The 21,338-nt window shown below is 42.7% G+C and overlaps 2 protein-coding genes across 5 annotated transcripts in view; one reads left to right on the forward strand and one right to left on the reverse strand.

Annotated features, from left to right (window-relative positions):
- Nucleotides 1–10,591, reverse strand: part of sfmbt2 (Scm like with four mbt domains 2) — a 39,470-nt gene extending 28,879 nt beyond the window's left edge. Inside the window, exons 1-3 of one of the 4 annotated variants that reach the window (XM_026327002.2) lie at nucleotides 10,366–10,591; nucleotides 4,497–4,668; nucleotides 2,531–2,625 (exon numbers count right to left, since the gene is read on the reverse strand). In XM_026327002.2, the coding sequence (XP_026182787.1) occupies nucleotides 2,531–2,625; nucleotides 4,497–4,611 (210 nt within the window). In that variant the 5' untranslated portion in view covers nucleotides 4,612–4,668; nucleotides 10,366–10,591. Of the gene's footprint in view, nucleotides 1–2,530; nucleotides 2,626–4,496; nucleotides 4,669–4,765; nucleotides 4,832–9,359; nucleotides 9,488–10,365 lie in introns of those variants that run through there. The other 3 variants (XM_026327005.1, XM_026327003.1, XM_026327004.1) reach the window with 3 other exon arrangements.
- Nucleotides 10,592–13,926: 3,335 nt separating this feature from the next.
- Nucleotides 13,927–20,942, forward strand: tmem110l (transmembrane protein 110, like). Its single transcript, XM_026327007.2, has 8 exons — nucleotides 13,927–14,377; nucleotides 16,556–16,604; nucleotides 16,756–16,851; nucleotides 16,946–17,067; nucleotides 17,598–17,710; nucleotides 18,452–18,535; nucleotides 18,623–18,754; nucleotides 20,696–20,942. The coding sequence occupies exons 1-8, from the start codon at nucleotides 14,185–14,187 to the stop codon at nucleotides 20,822–20,824; spliced, it is 918 nt and encodes a 305-aa protein (XP_026182792.1). The 5' UTR covers nucleotides 13,927–14,184; the 3' UTR covers nucleotides 20,825–20,942.
- The last annotated feature ends 396 nt before the right edge of the window (nucleotides 20,943–21,338 follow it).

The raw sequence follows: 21,338 nt of genomic DNA on the forward strand, positions 1-21,338 counted from the left end.
CGTGTCCTGCTGTTCGCTGAGCACTGGGAGCGGCGTCGGCACAGACAGCTGCTGCGTCCGTCAAACCCCGAGTCAGCTGAGGTGGATAAAGATCCACATCCAGGATCAACTAAATTTGCCCATCTGGCCCTTTCCTGTGATGTAACATGTTAACTGAGGCAAAGCCTTGTTGTTTTTTTTTTTGGGAGCTGCAAGTAAAATTACATCAAGAGGAAGCTCAGAAAATGGAAAATCTTGTAATGCTCTGAAATACCATGAAAATCAATCAGCTACATTATCATCATCATCATAATCAAAACAACAGGCAGGTTCCTAAAACCTGGATCAGTAAACAGTTACCTAAGATACAATCTGCTCTCTCGCTCAGTCCACGTTTTTACATTTACATGAACAGCAGTCATGCTTCGAACATGTGAGTAATATTTATGAACGTGCTTTAAGATGCTGCAGCCCCTGATCACCACTTCATACTGTTGGATTGTGTGGATTAAAAGTAAAACAAGTTTATGGTTCATGCCGATAAATCTGTTTAGGTTTAGTTTCATTCAGTCCTTCCGAGGTCTGTGACCAGCTAATGATGGACAATAAAAATATAAAAACAGCTGAAGCTCCCACACATAAAGAAAAAGAGCAACATCCACTTCAGCTGGGAACCAAACTGTGTCTTTAGTTCTGGTGCCACTTCTAAACCTAAGCACACAAAGAAAACACTTTATTTATATTATGGTACGCATGTTAATTTAAGCATTTAGCAGGAAAAATAGATTCAGTATTGTTTCTGAAAGCAGCAGCCAACCTCAAAGCTGAATATTAAGATACTCTACCTAAAAACCCGAATTAGTTTTTATTGGTTCTGATCTGGATATTTGTCACGTTTTTATTGCTCTTATCAGCATGGGAGTGGACAAATATGCTGCTTATGCAGTTCTTTGTTTATTATTGCTGCAACAATCCAGAACAACAACAAATACTGTGTAGAATATCATCCAGGATACTTGAAGCTGCAGACATGGTGGAAATTAGTGGTGTTAGATGTGACGTGTGCTAACTCATTATTATCACGCTGACTTTGACAGCCCCATTAAAATCGAATGTAAATATAGATTTTCCTCTGCTCCTCTCCTGTAGGTGTGTGAGGTGTCTTGTATTCAGCATCAGCAGAGATTAAACAGGTGAGTTTGACACGTTTACTCAGCTCAGTTGGTGACGGCAACATGCAGACCTGACCTATGACCTTGTGTGAACTGGCTCCAAAGGCTGCGCTTCACTTGACTTCAGTATCAGATACGAGTTTTAACCCAGTGAATCAGAGCAGAGCACAGCTGGCCTGCAGACTCACTGCCAAAAACCTACCTTTATCCATCAACCCTGCTCCCGTGGAGCTGCATGCTAATACACTTCAGGCTGATGATGCACTTTTCTAGAGAATTTAAGCCGTAAACAATTTCCCCACTTAGCCTGAGATAAAGTTCAGGCGTCCTGTAAAACACACGTCTAAAATATCCAGCAATTTCCCCTTTTGGAACAAAGACTTTGACTCTGCATAAAAACTGCAGATTTTAAAGGCCTTGTGGTTTCGAAACACATTAATGTTATAGTTTTGACAGGCTGTCACTCAACACACTCCTGTCCAAAGTAATTATTATGCCCAAGATCTAATCAAAACCAAACAAAAATCAGTGGAACAAATTAAAACCACTGGTTTGGTCAGAAGTGTCGCAAAAACAGGAAACATCAGTTACTTTATTTAAAAGATGAGATATTTCTTTTTATCAGCAAATCCCACGAAAAGCCTAGAACCAACAATGAAGTGTTGACACTAACAAACTGTGTGTGTGTCTGTGTGTGTGTGTGTGTGTGTGTGTGTGTGTGTGTGTAGAGCTGAACGTGTCTTATAGAGACTCCAGTGTGTCCAGAAACTGTTAAATACACATCAGTGAGCCAATCCATCACACATGTTCCTTCATTACCATAAACAAACGTTAATTCTGACATTCGCTGTCCTGCTGTGGGAAACACTCACTAGAGTGTCCATCCTGGATTAGTCCGCCACTGAAAATAGTCCCCAACAAATACACAACAAAATTTTACTTTTACATTTGTGACCTTATGTATTTATGTCTTCAGTTAAAACCATTGAACCTCATAAAAAAGTGAATTACCAGAATTTTCTTTTGACAATTTGCTTCAACTGAGAAATGAAATGATCTTAAATGACCTTCCTCAAAAGCAAAACTTTGAGCCAGTACTGATTTGTACTCATTGTATTGTTTTCCTTTCTGCTTCAGTAATTACCCACAAAACCCACACACCGTGTTTTCACAAACCAGCCAAAGTAGTCTGACGAGTTCTGCGTCATGAGAGAACAAAGCCAATGAGAGCACCGGACTGAACGCAGTGATGACGGGGCCTGGCTCTCCCTAATATTAAAGGATTTCTGCATGTGCTACTTATCTATGAGGCTGTATTTAAAGGATCACCCTGGGGATTGGATTAGAGTGTGAGGTGTAGATCGTACGCAGTCACTCACATGTTTGAAGGTGGTGTGAGGGGCGGCATCAGCCCCCGTCTCCTCCATGTACTCCTCCCAGTTAAACTCCGCCTCTTCCTCCATTGAATCTGCATCTGAATAAACAAAATCTCCCGTCAGTCATCCGTGATAAAACGTGCCGCCTGGGCTGGAGGCTACAAATGCGTTTCATTCATGGGGTAGGATCGCAAAGAGGTAGCAGTTCAATACCCAGTCCTGATGTTTCGCAACTGTAGCTAAAAATTCACAGGTGCTGGAATGTGGAGTGTGTGTGTGTGTGTGTGCACGGCATGTGTGCACTGTGTAATGTCACTAATGCTCCTCCTGAAGGTGAGAATTGCTCACTTTGCCTGTGAGAGACTGCTACATCTCAGGTGTTCTGTGTCTTATTTCTTAGGTTTCTGTCTGTGCGTAAGGTGTTTGTGTGTAAGCGTGTGTGTGAAATGTGTGTGTGTGTGTGTGTGTGTGTGTGTGTGTGTTGGGTCTCAGGAGACTCCTCAGTGTGAAGAATACAGGACTGAACCTGCTCTGTCTGACGAGAGGGAACGGCTGATGGAGTTTGTTTCAGGTAGATTGTAATGTCACACAGTTTTGTTCTTGTCTTTGTGAGGACGTTCACTGCCATAACCCCGATAAACAATAAACCCAAACCTGAATCTAAATCTAAGACCAAGTCATAACAGCCTTTCGAGCCAAAATGTCCTCACTCCTAAGGATTTCCATTTAGATTTATATTTTGTATCTGTTCAGCCAATTGACACATTTAGTGTTGAATATCGCAACTTTCTAAACTGGCATTTTGGATGAACATCCATAGATATCGATTGTTATTACAGCAGGATTCATCAAATTATAAACCAAAAACAGGCTCAGTAGTAGAGCTGCCTCAGCCTGCCCACGTATCTTAATACACACTGTATGTAATAAATACTTCATACTAATTATCATAGGTTGTGTACACACGTCTGTGTATTTGACCATTGTATAAAAACAAAAATCGCCAATACACATCTAGCGCAGAAGTTGTTTTTGTGTTGAGGATTGTCACATCCAAAATTAGTATAATTTCATCTGCCAGCAGCTCCTTCATTTCCTTTGTGCAAAGCAAATCATGCAAATCATAAGCAAAAAAAACTGTCCATCAACAGCAGCACACTGAAGAGTCAAGCATTTGCGTACGCATATTAACACACACCTGCTTAGAATGAGTGTGTGCTGTAAGGAACAGCTAATGGCAAAACGTAAACAATGTATAGGGAGTGAGAAAGTGACAAAATACATTATATTCATGTTGCACTTATCAGTACGTCTGTTGACAGAACAAGCCCTCACTGTGTCCAGTCATCATGCTTTTGTTGTATTACTGAGTGCAAACACACTGGCAGGGTCACACAGCATCATATCATTTGACATGCATCATACTGTACAGAGAGAGGAAGCAGTTACACACAGGTACAGGAGCGTGTTGATGCAGAGAGTCAAAGCTGCTGCTGTTCCATGGATTTTAGAGACACAGGCCCAGAACATATCCTGACGCATTCAGCAAAGGCAGCAGCGTGCAGGCTGGCATAGACAAATACGGGTGCAGCTGTTTTAATGTACATCATAGCGTGTGTGTGCTGGCCTTGACAGTTTGGGCTATTTATATACAGATACCTGCTGTTTGTTCAAGTCATTTGAATAAAGAGGGGAAAGGTTTCAATTTCAAATAGTGGGAAATATTGCACAGTACAATAAGTAATAGAATAAAATAATGACACAACAAATGTAGGATTTTCTGGGACTTTTATGTAAATAAATCTAGAGGAGAGGATGAAATGATTAAATCCAGAGGCTGTCCTTCCATAACTGAGATTCCTCATACGTGTTCTCACCTATTCTTCCCACCACTGATCTGTTGATGTGATGACAGTGGATTCATGAAACTGATCTGGCCACAGATATAATGAAGATAAAGCTACCTCACCTGTGTTCAACTCTTCTTCCTTCACAGTGGCTGTCGTGTACGACTTGACTGTGAGGGCCAGTGGCTGCTCCTGAGTGCGAGACTGCATCCTCTGCTTCCGGGTGAGCTTTAACATCTGACCTGAGCTGTTTCAGTTCAGCGTCACTGCATCTCTGGACCTTCGTCAATGTCCCTGGAGCAGAAAACAGAAATTAACACATTCGTTTCACGTATCGAATAATGTCCAAACCTTCCGATAAACTGAGACGTTGGACAGCTCAAATAACCACCTGCTATTTGTGAAGAATTTCCTTGAAAAATCATCTGGCATACAGGAAATGATGCACTGTGCATTTCCACTTTCTTCAGAATAAACAAAAGAAGAAGTGTGGGTTTAGCATGAGCAGTGACAGCCATCGGGGCTGATAAGGCAAAAAGAAAACGATGCCAGAAACTTTAACTTAATCAACACACAGTCTGAGGAAAACACTGCTGATCTCATTCCAGAGCAGAAACACAGCAGCCAAGGCAGAGGCAGCGTGTACGACAAGAAAGAAACTAAAAAGGACATTTAAACGCTCAAACTAATTCTCAACATCATAAAAGCCAAGTGAGACGCCTGTTATTTTGCTAAACTGCAGACCAGCCTCTGCCTCTTCAGCCTGGGTTTTGTAATATCTGATTATCCATATTGTCTACCGGCCGCGTGCGTTCGCATAACACAGCAAAACTGCATCAGATAACCAATCAGAGCCAAACAAAGTAGAAAAACTGGAATGACATGAGAGAGACAACAGGAAGATAAATTAGTGCAGCCTGAAAATAATCATTCACAGGCAGCCATGGAGACAGAATAAAACAGAACTGCAGAGTAATGTCACTGCAGCTTAATATGGACAGTAAAAGAGGAAGTGTGACAGTTAATATGTATTTATGATGAGAAGGACTTGAGCTGTCTCATGTTAAAAATCACCATGATACATTTGGCAAAAAATCACGTTTACTGATGAGGATCATGTTTTTATTTGCTAACATTGCTCTACCAAACTTCACCTTGGTGTATTCACTGGTGTGGAAATGTCTCACTACATCATCTCGTTGTCCCAAGAATGTGAAGTTTAGTTTTGCCTCGTGTTCTGATTAATAACCAAACCATGTGCTCAGTCTATCGGAGAACTGTGGATCTGAATCAGAAACATCCTGACGCAGCTCGACTCACTATCAATTTTGTTTCACTAAATTAGTGGCGTTTCCTGTGTGATTCAGCTCCACTTGCTCATTAGCTTAGCAGCCATATATGGTATCTCATTTTAAAATATTAGTCTGACAACAAGCAGCAGCACTCAGCCAGAGGTATCAAACTCAGATAGCTATTTTCATTTCTTTCATTGATCTGCTGTTTTTTTTATATTCACTGATTAATTGCTTGGTGTTTAAAACACTAAGAGTCTGTTTCATTGGCGTTACTGATGCCATAAAGTGTCTTGTTTTCTCCACCTAACAGGGATAAATCCAGTTTACAACGATATAACGAAGAGAAAACCAACTCATTCTCACACCAAAAAGGATATTCGCTTAAAAGGGTCTGAGACATCGATCCTTCCATTATCTACTGCTTGAAAACCCACACGGCCACAGGGAGAACATGCAGACTCCACACAGCCCAAGAACTCCTGCATATAGGTAATGATTCAAGTTCATAATGAATTAGCCTCATGAAACCAGGACAAACCATGAAAACAATCTGTCATGTCCTTCTGCCTTAATCCTACAACTTCTGTGAATGTCCATCACAGAAAAGACCGACTTTAACTGCACACAAAGCACAGGCAGAATGAAAGGTGGAGAAAACATCTGAACAGTATGTGGAAAGCATCATCTTCACAATAACAATAACCTTGTTTGTCACTTGCCTGGCGGTCGCCTGTGGTCATGCAGTCACATCAGCAGTGACTCACGCTCCGACTTCCCTCCACTTCCATCAACCTGGCAACCTGACTCTGAGACACGTTGCCATCACATAGAAATCCTCAATCACGCCAAAAACAAATCTCCAGGATCATGTTGTCACTCTCAACTTTGAGAACAACATCCAAGGGAGCGGAAAATATCCTCAACCTGTGTTCAGGTGTTCCGGCCATCCTGAGACGTTCCCAGGCGAGATAAAGAAAACAGGAAAAAAATGCGAGAGTGCAACAATCCGGATGAGAGCAGACTAAAGCCCCGCGTCCAAAACAAGCCTGAAATGCAGAGAAAAGGAAAGCACACACAAAGTGCTCCTGCTGCTGTTTGAGCTGGGTGTATTTACAGAACTGAGAGGCTACAGAGACTGTGTGTGCCCCCCCCCCACCGCACACGTCCCACGGTGGCTCCAGCATACATCACTGCGTAAACAACACGCTGAGCTCATTTGGCTCATATGACGCCATTCGCTGCACTTCTTCGCCCCCTCCCACAGCCTATCACTGTTTCCTGCCCCACAGTCATCAGCTGGTGTCACCATCGCGGTCCTTTACATATGCTCATTAAAACTCAAACATTGGCATCCCATAATAGGAGGAGAAGCACAGCAGATCTTTGTCCCACAGCGTAACAGCATCACACTGACAGAGCGCACGAGCCTGCTGATCCCAGCTAACACTAAAAATGAGTGAATTATTTACACATCAGGCGCCAGTTTATGATTAAAACCAACATTAACTCTATTTGTAAATGAATGAATTTAAACAAATGAATCAACATGTCATTTATTAAGGAAAATGCCAAATGTTGCTGGTTTCAGCTTCTCAAATGTGACAATTTGCTGCTTTTTCTGAAAATCTTTTGCACTATTTTCTGGCATTTAGCAGATAAATGACATGAGATTTAGGATTAATTGCAGCCCTGATTGAAGAGTCAGAGGTTTTGTGTTGTAAATGAAACGCAGCCCTGATGAACATGGCTCTGTAACTGCAGCACAGGGTACTACATGGTTAAAGTTCTGACTTTGACTTTAATTTGAGGCTTTTAACCACCACATCAAATGAACAGTGCAGGGACTGCAGCCCTGTCATTGTCCTCCTGTCTATCCAGAAGCCGCTTGTGCTCCCACACGGATCACTCGGTGAAAATGGGAACCTCCTCCGGACTTTCGTTTTAAATCCAATGTGCTGGAGTTCACAGCCAAAAAAACAGGAAATGTGTCATTGTCCAAATACTTATGGACCACATTGCTCATTTCCCTAAAATTTACCCTGACATATTTATTATCTTTGCAAAGTTTTGGATCTTCTCTGGAATTTCAAAGGTCGCATATTTTACTCTTTTTCTTTTTCACAGTTGCCTGAAGATGTTTCCATGTCACAGACTCAAAGTCAAAGCACGTTTCTGTGAGTAGAAACATTTAAAGAGGAGTTTTTACAGAAAACTTTGTTGAATCTCCCAAAATTAATCATAGTTGGAAAATCACATTCAGCTCCCTGAAACAGCACAATGAGCTTCTCCTTATTTCCTCCCTCACTGGTGAAACAATATTGGAAAGACGTTCGGACGGTGAGGCAGAGAAAAGCGTCCTCAGGCTTTTGTTCAGAACGTGGCTGTAAATGTCTTTAATCCTGAAACAAGCAGCGTTTCCGGAGCGTTTGTTCACTGGAGTTGTGTTTGTATTTAAAGAACCGCTCTGGCCCGCGGCTTTCCCGAGGAAGCAGCACAGATTGGGCAGTGGGGGGATTAAACTGGTAGAGGAGAGTTAATCTCAGACACAGGACGTTTGTGCCCCTGTGGTCTCACATTTAGAAGTGGGGTTTTTATTGATTAGCCCCTGATGGGGCGCTGGGCATCCACGTGTCGTCCTCCTGCCTTTCTGTAAAGCCATCCATGCCAAAGATTTAATGGGGGATTTAGAGATTAACTACCATTGCACAGGCTTGGGTTTTATTGCATTACTCCCCATTAGGTTCTCCTCTTTTAGACCCATCCAAGAGTTGTTTCCTCCTAACAGCAGGAGGCTGTGCTGTAACAATTTGACTTCTTTCCTCCTACATTATTTTTTTAACATTGATGTTTGCACAGTGCAGCCTGTGATGCTCACTCAGCTCAGCTAACTATAAAACGATGAAGGGACAAGAGCAAATGCTCCTGGTGGGCTCCAGAAAACAGAAAAGAGTGCAGCAGTCAGGGGGTGGGGGGGTGGACTCCCTCAGCCCAGACCTTTATTTCAACACCTTCCTACTAAACACACATGTGCACAAAGCTTTCCACACAACCTGCAGTCTTTAAAAACGGGAGAAGTCAGACCTGACATTTGCCTAAGTCCTCCCCTTATTCAAATACAGGCAGAGACTTAGTTTGCTAAAAGGAATCAATATTTCCTTTAAAGTGGCAGCTGCTTTGTCCCTCTGTCTTTATTGCAGACTTGCTTACTGCGTGATACACAGAGAATTAACATACAATGCCTTATCACGACCGGGTCCTGGGTGGTTACAGTCCAGGCCAATATTGTGCAGCAGGGAGAGAGTGGATCGTTTGTATTTTTACTTTTATGGCCACGTTTTCATTTTCCTTTTACATTGTGCTCATTTTTCTTGATCAACCTGCAGCTCCGTGAAAAAGACACTGGAGCAACAAGAAGTCTGAAGCATAATTGATTCATTCTGAACAACACGTCTATCGGCGGCTCCACAGCGCGCAGGCTTTATTGTTTCTGTTCATTATGGTGACGAATTTAATCTGGAGGGCGAATCCTCGGAAATAATGCAAAGCTGTAAACCCCGGATTTGCAGACCACCCGTAAAAAAAGAGAAATAATTAAAAGAGATCCGCGCGGTTTAACCCAATTATCTGCTTAATCATAGCAAACGCGCCGGTGGAGAAACAATACGACTGTGCAATCATCAACATATTTACCTAAGATGGCATGAAAAAGGTGCAATGAAATAAATCCGCTGTCGGTTTGATTTGGAAAAAGAATATTAATGTGACAAAATGTGGTCTGGGAGCAGACATCGATCGAGCAGCAGCATTTTTTGATAAAAGTGAAAGAGGAAACGTTAAGTGCACATAAGGAAGATGAGGCTGTGAGGGGTGTAGCCGCCCAGCAGCCTGCCTGGCACTCCGGTCATGTACTTTGCACACTCAAAACTGCAGCGGAAAAAAACTCCCACAGAGTTGCCAAATGCACATTTTGAATTTAATTGATTAAACCTCGTGTATGTGCATCAAAAGAAACAGAACCGGGCGCGTTATCTGCCATCATTTTATTTTTTCCTCGTTCAAAGATTTTAAGGCGCAGTTTTCCCCCACGAACACCATAACCCGCCATGTTGAAAGTGGTTTGACATTTTGGCAGTGTCTGGTATTTTCCGATGGCTTTTACGCACACAAGCACGACGAAAAAAAATTCCACATGACTCATCTATAGGCGCACGATCGCAATAAGTCGATCCTAACATGAATCTGCAAAAACAACTTCGCGTTTCAGAGCAAACAAAATTGCGTCGTGCTCTTCTGACGTGCGTGAATTAACGTCTCGGCGGGTACGATGCGTGTTTTTCCGCGCAGATCATTAAAATTCGCGTTATTTGCAAAACAGTTAATAACATGATAGTTACACGTGAAGGGAGGAAAACGCAGCGCAATAATCGGTATTACCGAGAGTGCCACGAGACCGCCGGTGAAAGCTGTTAATTACAACGCGTGAGAGACACTTTGTACAACTTGGGCTCGTGAGCCAGCGCTCGCGACTATTTTCTCGTTTCTACAGAAACGGCCTCGGGAGCAGTTCGGGATTCTTAAAGCGGAGGAGGAGAAAAATAACTCTCCCTCTGTTTATTTCGTCGACACAAGGAAAATAAGAAAACGCAGCAGCCACGGGAAAGGCTCCCGGGACCGCCGGAGCCGCCACCTGTCTTACCTGTCCAAGTTTCGCTGTCACCTTTCCTTCTCGAGACCCCCTCGGTTTTTTTCCCTCCTCGTTCGCGTGAGCTCGAGCAAAGCAACGCGAGCGACGTCTTTCAGCTGCTGCTGCCCCCGTTCCAATATGGCATCTCCCCTCTGCGCATGTCCAAAAAACATCTACAGATATTTTCAAGCCAACTCCTTCGTTGACCTTTTAGTGCCGTAGCGAAAAATGTGTATCCAGCCTGATATAAACAGGGAACTGGAGTTCAGTCGGCTCCAGAGCGGAAAACTGCGTTACACAACCAAACATCAAAGCCTGTTCTGATGTAACGGTATTAACCTACAAATATACTTCAATTCCTCATCAGTCTTAACTAAATTCAATTTTAAGTGAAATCCGTCTTTTATTTTAGGCTTCACATGCAGTTATTTGATCCAAAGCAATGATTCTTTCTCCCACACATCCAGCTCCATTATGACCCTGAAGAAAAACGTCTCTGATAATCGAAGTAACGATAAAAGCTTATTTATGGGAAATATATGGAAATATAATACAGCAGCAGCTTAACAATAATCCTCAGTTGCTTATTTGCGTGAATCAGCCGGAAAGGTAAATAATTTATAAACTCTTATCACCGTTTGCTCTTCTGACCACGTCTCTCTGATCCGCTGGGCATTTTGGGCAATTGCTTTTCTCCAAACAGCTCTTGAGAAATATCTGGAGATTTTGTTATTTTAATAACCCAAGGCCATCTTTTAATCAAAGTCAACACTATCCTCTAGCGGCAGGAGCACATTGCACACAACCCCTGACAGGCGAGCAGTCGTGTACAATAGTTCAAAGGTTTGGCACGGTGTTTCCGTAAAAGCCTCAAAACCGACGGATGTTCCCAGCGCAGGTAACTTGGTGCCACTGAGATGCGCTCGGGGTTTTATGGCAGTCACTTAAAACTGGACTGGGTGGTGATAACCTTTAGCACACAGAAAGTGAAACCTGCGTGGCTCTATATTTACTGACGGTGCGACACGAGGTTAGTTGGGGGCAATTTATAAACTTCAGGGAAATTCAAAGAGCATGTTCCTCTTTAAGCATGGAGTTTCACGCTTGACCTTTGGGAGCAGCGTGTGGAATAAAATTACTGCTCAGAAGCGCGTTGTCCACTGGACCTTTAGGACGTAGAGCAAATTCTCTCTGGGAATCCCCCTTGAAAAACCACCGAAGTCCCCCGACTTTCACCTAAATGTCGGGTCGAATAAAAATAACTCGTTTATTCAAAAGACAAAACATGACGAGTGTATTTGTCACATTTCTATATTTTGCCCTGGAACAATACATGTTAACTAATAGGTTCATGTGCATGTCGGAAGACTTGTAGAGAAAACTCATGCTGTCACGTAGGCCTGATAAAAGTTATCACATCTGTGGTTCTTAACTCTGAAAGTCAATATCGAGACGTGGAGCTGGATGGTTAACGAAACAGAAACTTCTGGAGTCAGACAGATACACGACTGACGGCACAATTCAACAAAAGACCCACAGGAATAAAATAAAAGTAGATGCCGAGATATAAAACTGCGCTTGATAAAGCCTTTTAAACTGGTGTTAAGACCCAGCGATGATTAGAGAGGAGACAAAAACAAAAGTACTAAATACTAAATAATTATAAGGGATATAACCTACACACTAATCCGCAAAATAAATGTCGGCTACTATGACGCACCGTGGCGCAATTATTCATAACTGATAGCCTATATGGATTTTATTTTGAAACTTGTAACGGGAAGTTCGGTGTTGTGTTTTTGGCAGCAGGTCTGATTCACAAAGACACAAAGGATCCATAAAGAGAGCAGAGGCGGCACCGGAGCCGGGACCGGGGCTGGTGTCGTGCCGCTGCAGGAACAGATGGTAGAAGCGTGCGCCGTGCTCCATTAATCTGCCCGAGAAGAAGCTTTTCCAAGGGCGTGGGAGACAGGATTATGTGCCCCCGTTTTGCACACGCGTACACACGTGCAATGCGTGCATGCATGCGACTTGTGCATGGGCCCGCAGACCCTCTGCGCGCTGCACAGACCATTTTTTTTGTTTGACTGCACCCTTCTATAATTCTGGCTTGTGAAGGAGAGTTTTTCTCCAGGTTGACTGACAGTAAAGTTGTTCAGAACCGTGTGGGGTTTGTTGTTAAATGAAGCAAACAGTTTATTTGGCTGTTTATTTAGGATTTAATCCAAAATCCCCCAAACCATCCATTACTCCACAACGACTAACAACCAAAACATCTATATGCGGTGTAAATAAATGAAGCAGTAATTCTTTAACCATTTCTAAAGATGCATTTATCAAGGAGAGTCAGCTCAGTTTAATCAGGGTAATGGAAGTGAATGAGCCACTAATGGTCGTTGATAAAATTATCACTGATGTGAGTTTCAACATTTGTTTGCTGCTAATTTCCTCACCCGAAATGTTTCATTTGTGTCTCCTGGTGGAAACACACAGTAATTTGTGGGATGATCCAGTAAAGAGACAGAACTTTATTTTTAACAATCTCCTTTTCTGCAAATGAAATAAATCCACCTATCTGATTTTCTTAGCAGATAGATAGATAGATAGATAGATAGATAGATAGATAGATATATGACAGATAGATACTTTATTCCATGGGGGAAATTCAGAAATATATATGTGTCATCCTGTAAAGTCTCTACTTTGGCATCAGACTCTGTTGTAAAGAATCCCACAGTAAGAGCCCCCTCTTTACTGGTGACCAGTATGTACACACTGGTGTTGTACCTGACAAACTCTGAACCTACAAATCTCCTTTATTACAGATTCACGTGAGGCAGACTTGCGCCAATTTTGCGTCAAAATGAGGCGAACACAGCAGGAAATGTTATTTCAGAATAAAACCAGTGGAAAAATGCTGTCGAGAAACAAAAGACTGGTGCAGCTAATAAAAGCAGCCAGTGGAAAAACACCAGACAGTTTTTAATATACAGATATTTCTATATCATTTCTACATACCAAATGAGATTTTCGAAAAACTCCTTATACTTTTAGTGATTTCATTAAATTATTTAAACAAAACTAATTAAACCTTTTTTTAAGTTTCAGAGCAGGTTTTGTCCTTATTTGATTCCTCCACTTTTGTGTGAAGAAAATTCTACACCAACAAAAAAATAAATTGCATCTATAACAACAAACGTTTGAAGGTTACGAGGTTGTATAAAATAAATGATCAAGACAGGCCAAAGGTAAAATGCTCCTAGACCTGCAGATTGAAGACTTTGCTTGACGATTCTTATAAAAGTGTGGACATTTTTGGTGACAAGAGCCTAAATGTAAAACTATTTATTTCAACAGGATGATCCAGTCTGTATCAGCACAGTTTTCCAGGGAGGTCTAGGTGCATAGACAACCAAACGACAACATATAAAGCATGATAATGATGGCACGATTCAGGTGCTAATGTTGTGTTTATAAGGCGTGTTGTAAAATAAAATGGCTCTTCAGTTTGTAAAAGTTTAACATTTTATTTCTGCGGGTCGTTCCAAAAGTCTTTTATTTTGAAGTATGATTAACGGAAGTTAGCCTGTTTGTTGTTTCCCTGATCACAAACATGGATCCCAGTCACCTTCTCGGTCCTGTCGTTTGTTTTGGCCTCCTGACATGTAGCACCAGCCTCTGGAAGCACTGACGGGACAGGACCTGACCTCAAACCGACCCCTGGAAATTAAAAGCCCGTCGGTTTGTTTCTGTCGAGCAGCGGAAGGTTTAAAGCGCTTCCTGTCCTTTTGTCCGCAGCGGCCGTGTTGTTGTTGTTTTGGTCCCGTCAGCATGGACCTGTACGGATACACCGGGGTCTTCCTGGTGAAGAGATTCGCGGACGATACCCCGGTGGTTGTGGTCTCAAACATGTCCGACATCAACAAGGCGAAACCTCACGGCTGCGACAACGGGGCTCTGACCGACCGGTTCGGCGTCCTGATCCAGGGGCTGCTGGCCGTCGTCGCCTTCAGCACGTTGATGTGTGAGTGTGTGAGCCCCTGAAACAGCCCTGTTGTGTGTGTTTGTTTGTTTGTGTTTGCTCAGGTGCAGAAATCTGCTGCACGAGTCCACATGGCGTTTTTGTTGACGTTTGTTTGCGCGCTGCCTGCTTAGCTCGGTACCAAACTCCGTTTAAAAATTTGCTACTTTTGGCTTAAGCTTCCGTTTCGGTGAGATCACATAGCAGGTGTAACGGTTTTTGAAACATTACATATCTAAAAATGAGTCTCTGTTCCTTTCGGCACACTCTAATGCTCTAAGTATTACATATTATAAATGAACTTCTGTGTTTGTTGACTGTCATTACCCTGAACCTCTTTCACGTCCACCAATTAGATAGGTGCTGGAAGCGGTAGCGCTACATGTGAACTATTCATTTAGATACATATTTTAACAAAATCACGTGGTATTTTTTGAAGGATTTATACACCGAATTTACCATTAAGACCAAAATTAACGATGAATACGTTTGGTTTACAACTGCACATGGATTATGCGCCTTTCACCAAAGCAGCATCACAAATTGCAATGATTTCAAGGGAAGTCTCGTCGGCGGTGCTCCCAAGAGAAGAATTGCAGGTTAAGGGCTTTTGTTACCCGACCAACAGGCTCGTCAACAGCCCGTTGACCAAACCTCCACATGTTTGTTCAGTGAAATTGAACCTAATATTCAACTGGCTGCTGCCCAAAGGGTTTTTACAATTACTGTCAGTTTTGAGTGAGATGTCAGTTTTAATAACAACAGGATCCTCCTTGTGAAACACTGTGGTTTCCTCAGACTGATCAGTGTCTATTGACTGCAAACAAACTTGTGATTCTGTGGCAGCTGACTTGGGGAATGTTTTGGCACCACAGGCAAACTTTAATACTAACAACAATAGAACCTGGGTCCAGGTTTTATTTTACAGACTCGCCTAGTTGATATCCAGACACACACACAGTTGGCCTTTACAACTTCCTGGATATTTATTTTGTAGTTTTTCCTCTTTTCCAGTGTGTTTTCCTGAATATTACACACCGAGTTTGCTCAGTTGATTTAAAAAATAATGGAACTATTCACCAAAACCTAATTCTATGTGCTTAATTTTTTCCTTTTGCCTGATATGCAGATATTGTTGAAATATCTGTGTGGAGACTAATTGTATGGCCATGGATGTGTCGCAATCCTAATTCCTTGAGCATTCTGTGCAGTGTTTACATATTTCATTGAGTGTGTTGTCGTCTGATCTAATTATCAGTGTGCAGTTAAAGGTCAGTGCAGTCATGGTGATTTCATCAGCTAATCACACAGACGAGTTCAGAGCGGTTGAATCCTCAGGGCAGTGAAGTGTTGCAGAATGAGGCCGGGCCTTGAGGGTGAGTGAGATCAATTAGCTCTAACCTCCACTCGGTTACTTATTAGCGGAGAGATCGATTCTCCTCCCACCTCATTTTTCCCCTTTTCCTCCTCGGCATGTGTACAAGTATTGCTCTTGATTAAAGCACATAGATCTGTTAATATTTAAACTGCATTATTTATGTGCAGCAAAGCAATAACTGCTATGATCAGAGTGGAGCTATGCCAAGTCACAGCCGAGCCTGCACCACACACCCCTCTGCTGATCTGTGTTGAGAGTGCTCCTCTTCCTCCAAGCTTTTTCTGGGAGTTATGCTTCACTGACTCGTCATTTAACCTGCAGATAAAAGTTGGATCTTCATCACCAGAGCTCTTTAACACAGAGCTTTAGGTTTAAAAACTGTCACATTTAGCAATTTTCTGAAGAGAAAAGTTAATTGCAGGGCAAATGTTGAGAAGCATCTACATCAGATTTGTACAATGTTTCAGCCCTAAAGAAAACTTCATGAAGACACTTTAAAAGTGTAGAGACCCAGCACTATTCACAGTTCAGCTTAGTCAGAGATCCACATCTGGAAAAAGAAACGTTGTTTACAGATTTAAAATGTGTCTGCTTGATGCTTTGTTCCAGTTTTCAGACACTGACTCACTGTGTGACCTTGTGAAATAAGGAGATAGAGGAACAGCAGGAATCTGTTCACCCTGAGCCCAGTGGCAGCTTGTAAAGGAAGTTACAGCAACGCCCTGCATGTTATTGTTTCACAGGAAAAACATGAGACTGATGGCAAAGTTATTAACTGATTGACTTTTTGTTGTTGTTTACAGTGAAGAGGTTCAGGGAACCTGCAGGAATCAGGCGACCGTGGAGAATCTGGTCAGAATTATCTTTCATCCTATCTGTCCATCAAAACCTTCACATTTCACCTCACACAGTCATAAGTTATAAAACTCTTGGCAAATATATTTTCTTGGTGATGCCTGACACTAAAGTGTTTATCCAAATCTTTTATATGAATCTTTTCCAGGTTTTTTGACACATCCAAGCAGGCCATTGGTGCTCTATTCATCCACTTTGCCAATGTCTTCCTGTCCACACTCACCAAAGAGGACCCATGCACGCTGTGAGCTATTAATGACCACAAACGCATCATGGTGGGATGAGATACGACTGTTGGGGAAAATACCAGTAAGGTACAACTTCCTGTTTTTCCACAGGTATCTGATGAACTTCCTGCTGGATGCCACGCTGGGCATGCTGGTCATCTGGGCGGCTGTCAAGTTGGTGTCCAAGTTGGTGGAGTACAAACAATGGACGTTGCTCGTGTTTGGAGAATATGGTGAGTTCTTATTTTTAAAGCTTAAAGCTGCAGCTGTGGTTTCTACCACTAGATGGCAGTGCAGGGCAGCTGGAGCCAGGCAGGAAGGAGCATCAACATCTGCAGCAGCAGCCGTCTGGACAGTATTCCCGGTGGCTTCAGACAGGGAGGAACTCTTTTTTTTTTCCTTATGTTCCATGTTTGTAGTGGAAATTTTCAGTTCTCTGAGGGTTTTGGTTCTTTTTGAAGGGAACACTATGAATTTCACAAAGCTGTGTTACAGAGATGCTCAGTATTTATTCAATAAGTCACATAAGATGAGTTTGTTTTGGTCTAGTAATCATTAAAGGATGAGCACTAGTTTGTTCCTTTGTGTCTCATCTTCTCCTTCCTGCCCTAATTACAGACCTGTCACCCTTTGTGCTGGAGAGTCACATTACAGACCTTTAGAAGACCATAAACACAGACCCCTTTTCTCCTTCCTGCTTTTGGACTAAACCATCGTGCTGCTTTAATCGTGTGCTGTGTTTTTGTGTTCGTTCCCCCTGCAGGGGACCCTCCTCAGGCTGCAGCCTGGCTGGGCCAGTGTGGCATCTACCTGCTGATCATGGTGCTGGAGAAAGGTGTGATCAGCCTGGTGTTGCTCATCCCCGGATGGTCCAAAGTAAGGACACTGTGCAGATGTCTGTGCTGCTTTCAGGTCCTGTGGGAAAGATGGGTTTCTGTGATAATATCACACTTGGGAAAAGTTGAATTTTTTGACCTGTTAAAACACACGAGGCTCCAATCTTAAATAAACCTCAGATCATATTTATTGTGACTGACAGAACATTTTTACATCTAACACTGATCTTGTAGTCAACCAGACAACATGAAAAAATCAGCAGATTTTATGAAGCTTCCCATATTTCCATTTTGGCTGTGTTTGGTTTGTCATTGGAAATTATCTGGCAGCATCAAGAGATGAAAGTCACCAAGAATAAACAAGCAGAAGATAAAAAATGACTTGTCCTTGGATTCTAATGGAAACAGAGTAATGCTAATGTTTTGAAGGGCAGTTTGTTTGTGTGACACTGGGGATCATATTTGTTATCCGAGTAAGGCCTCGTCATAGCAACAGCTGCCCTCTCAAGGGATAAAAAGGCAGTTTATTTGTTTACTTCCTGATAGAAATCAGTTTTTAGTGAAGCTCTTTGTGCTGTTTGGAGACAGCACTTCCTTTGTTTAAAGACTAAACCCTCATTATTAGGATCAGAATAATTCATTTGTATTGACAGTGTGCAGGTACTGAAGTTACTAAAAAATCTAAATGAAAATCTTAGTTGTTATTTGGCCAGTTTACCATGTAACGGAGCGTAACCATCAGCCTGGTTCCTGATGTCGGTGTTTTCTTCTTGTGTTCCAGTTGCAGGAGGTTTTGCTGAGCTACATCGTGAACCCTCAGCTGGAGCTGGTGCTGGTCATGCTCATCGTGCCCTTTATAGTTAATGTGAGTTTATCACATGTTATATAAGAAGTTCAGTCGTATCGCTGCAGCATTAGTGACCCATCCGTGTCTCCCTGGCGCCCCCTACAGTCCATCATGTTCTGGGTGGTGGACAGCCTGATGATGAGGAAGTACAAGACGACGAAGAGCCTGGACGACTCCTGCGACAGCTCGGTGAAGAAGGCCGACTCTCTGCCCTGGGAGAACAGTGAGGAGTCCCAGGTGAGAACAGCTGAGCCTATTAAAACATCTGATTTAAGTGAGATCTTTGCTGCTCTGGAAGTGAATCAACATACAGAGGAATCATTTTTGTTGTGATAAAATTGACTATTCCCACCAAATGCCCATAATGTCCGTGTTGGATCGTCCAAATGGCTGCAAACAAGAATGTAGCAGATGAAAATCTTTGCAGCAGCCTTTACTGTGTGAAAACGGGTGCTGACGGCCGATGTAGTCTGCACCGTCACGCTGGGTGTCAGCTGCACCTGTTGTTTTGGGGGATGAACACAGTGTAGACACTCACACGGGCAGATTTTCCGTCTACACTTTTTATCAAGGAACAAACCCAAATGAACTGAGTCCAGGAAACACTGAGTCAGGCTGTTTCTCCCTGTCGAGCTGGGAGATTCTGCATTTGCAGGATTTCTTTGCTGTTAAAAATGTGAAAGCTTTTTAATTCCTTGAAATTATTATTATACGTTGACATTTGGATACAAATATGACTCATTCCAGATCTTGTGTTATTTCTGCCTTTGAGATTTTTAAAAATATATTTTATAACTGCATGTAGTTAAAGATAGTTTCTTCTTCCTAACTTAGAGGTTTTGGTGGTAGAAATTTCAAAACCTCAGCAAATAAAACCAACATCAGGGTTAATGGGGAAAATATTTCTCCCGTCGACTTAGGGGAGTTGACTCTTTAAGTCTGGCTGTGTTAGATTCCCACAGCCACTTATGGGAAATGACACCACATTAAACCCTTTGGAAGCTGTTTTAGACCAATGCAGTGCATTTGTGGATTTAATGTCCTTGCTCCTATACTTTCTTATGTACTGCTGCTTATATGCAGCCATGCTGGTACTTTTACTTTCCCAGGTTTCAACATGTCTGTGGTTTTGGAGGCAGGATGGAGAGTGAACTGTGAATTGTGGGAAAAACATCATATATGTCTCAGTCTGTTAGATGTGTTTGAGTTGAACACATGTTGGATCTTTGGCTCTGGCTCAGCTGCAGAAGCAACTGGATCCCTGGACCTTTTCATTTGGCTCCTGTGTTTTTGGTTGAAACCATAACAGGCTGTTACTGTAATCCAGAGATTCACTTTAATAGCCACCTCCTTCACATAGCTGTGTTGTGTATTTTGTCCTCTCTCAGGAAAGACTGAACTCAGACTAAGGGGGGGGGGCTGGTGGCTGGTGGCTGTTGGGTGCGTGGCCCTGGTCTTCAGTGGGATGTGTGTTTATCCCTCCCTCCTCTTTCTCTTTCCTCTGGTCATCTGCCAGGCAGCCATAAATCGAGCCTTCATCCCGGGAATAAAAGTGACATTTAGGAGCCATTTCCACGCGCTGATGTTATGGAAAGTAGAGTGAAGTGGAGGAGGATCACAGATGGAGAGAGGGGCATTGACTCGGATGAGACCTCAGTGGGCGTGGTGGTGGGAGCGACAGCCACAATGCTGCTGTTGTTTCTGCCTGTGGCATCGGGGGTGCAGGGGAGTTCAGTTAATGTGGTCCATACAGGGTCTATATGGTGCAGTTCAGTTAGATGATCGTTGCAGCTTATTCTTGTCCCATATGTATTGATCAGGTAGACGTCTATGCTGCCAGCATTGTGTTCACACTGTCAGAATCTATGCTGCTCTTTAAAATGGTCTTTTATCAGCTTTCCCATGTCGTACACTAACCTACTGCAACACACCGAAATATGAAACTCTAACTGTCAGAGACTTGTGGAATTTACTCCTTGGATGGTTGATTCTGTGCTGCTGGAAGGTGTCTTCAAAGTTGGAGTAAATGGAGACTGATAGATTTTTTTTTTTTTTTTTTTTTTGGTCTGGATCCAAAATGAAACTCTCAGTATCTGACATTAATTCTCTGCATGGGGTCTTAAAGGGTCTGGTTTGTGCTGTGTCATCTGAGCGTTGCCTGCTCATCTCCTCCCTCAGGTCCTGCTGACCGTCGACACCGACACTGATGAGGCTTCTGAGGGGGAAGAGGAGCTTGGTGATGAGGAACCAGTCCCCCATGTGCAATATTCAGGGGGACCTCTGAGACCCAGCTGGGTGTTGGTGTAAACCCAGGTGACCTCTTACTCGTCCGTCTGCTGTCCACACACACACACACACACACACACACACACACCATGTGATTCCTGAGAATAAATATGAACCAAAACAACAACAAAAAAAAAAACTTGCATCCTTACTTCCTCAGAATAAAGGTCTAAATATCCGCTTCCTTCCAAGCACAATTCCAGGTTGTCTAACCAGTGAATGTAAGAACACTACAGCCTTATCTGCCTTCTGCAGGGTGTGAGTAGATACAGCTGGACTCAGAATATGCATGTAAACCAAACAGCATTTTGGGAATTAATGTAGCACCACTTAATCGTCTCACCTTGATGCCTGTGTTTGCTCTAAGACAACATCAGAGTAACCACAACTGAGCGTGTGTGGAGAGAGATTATTAAGGAGGGCAGCACCTGCAGGGCGAAGTGTACGGGTGGTGTTGACAAAGCCTGACATAAATCAGCTTTTTTCCCCCACTGGGGACTTTTGAGGATGATGTAGCCCTGAAGAAAGTCATTTA

Source organism: Mastacembelus armatus, chromosome 23, assembly GCF_900324485.2.
Source record: "Mastacembelus armatus chromosome 23, fMasArm1.2, whole genome shotgun sequence".
In the NCBI taxonomy this organism is placed as follows: Eukaryota; Metazoa; Chordata; class Actinopteri; order Synbranchiformes; family Mastacembelidae; genus Mastacembelus; species Mastacembelus armatus.

Coding starts and splice junctions, on each gene's coding strand:
- tmem110l (XM_026327007.2), top strand. CDS start 14,185: ATGGACCTGTACGGATACACCGGGGTCTTCCTGGTGAAGAGATTCGCG. Junction 16,605..16,755: donor AGGCGACCGTGGAGAATCTG/GTCAGAATTATC, acceptor AATCTTTTCCAG/GTTTTTTGACACATCCAAGC. Junction 17,068..17,597: donor GCTCGTGTTTGGAGAATATG/GTGAGTTCTTAT, acceptor TTCCCCCTGCAG/GGGACCCTCCTCAGGCTGCA.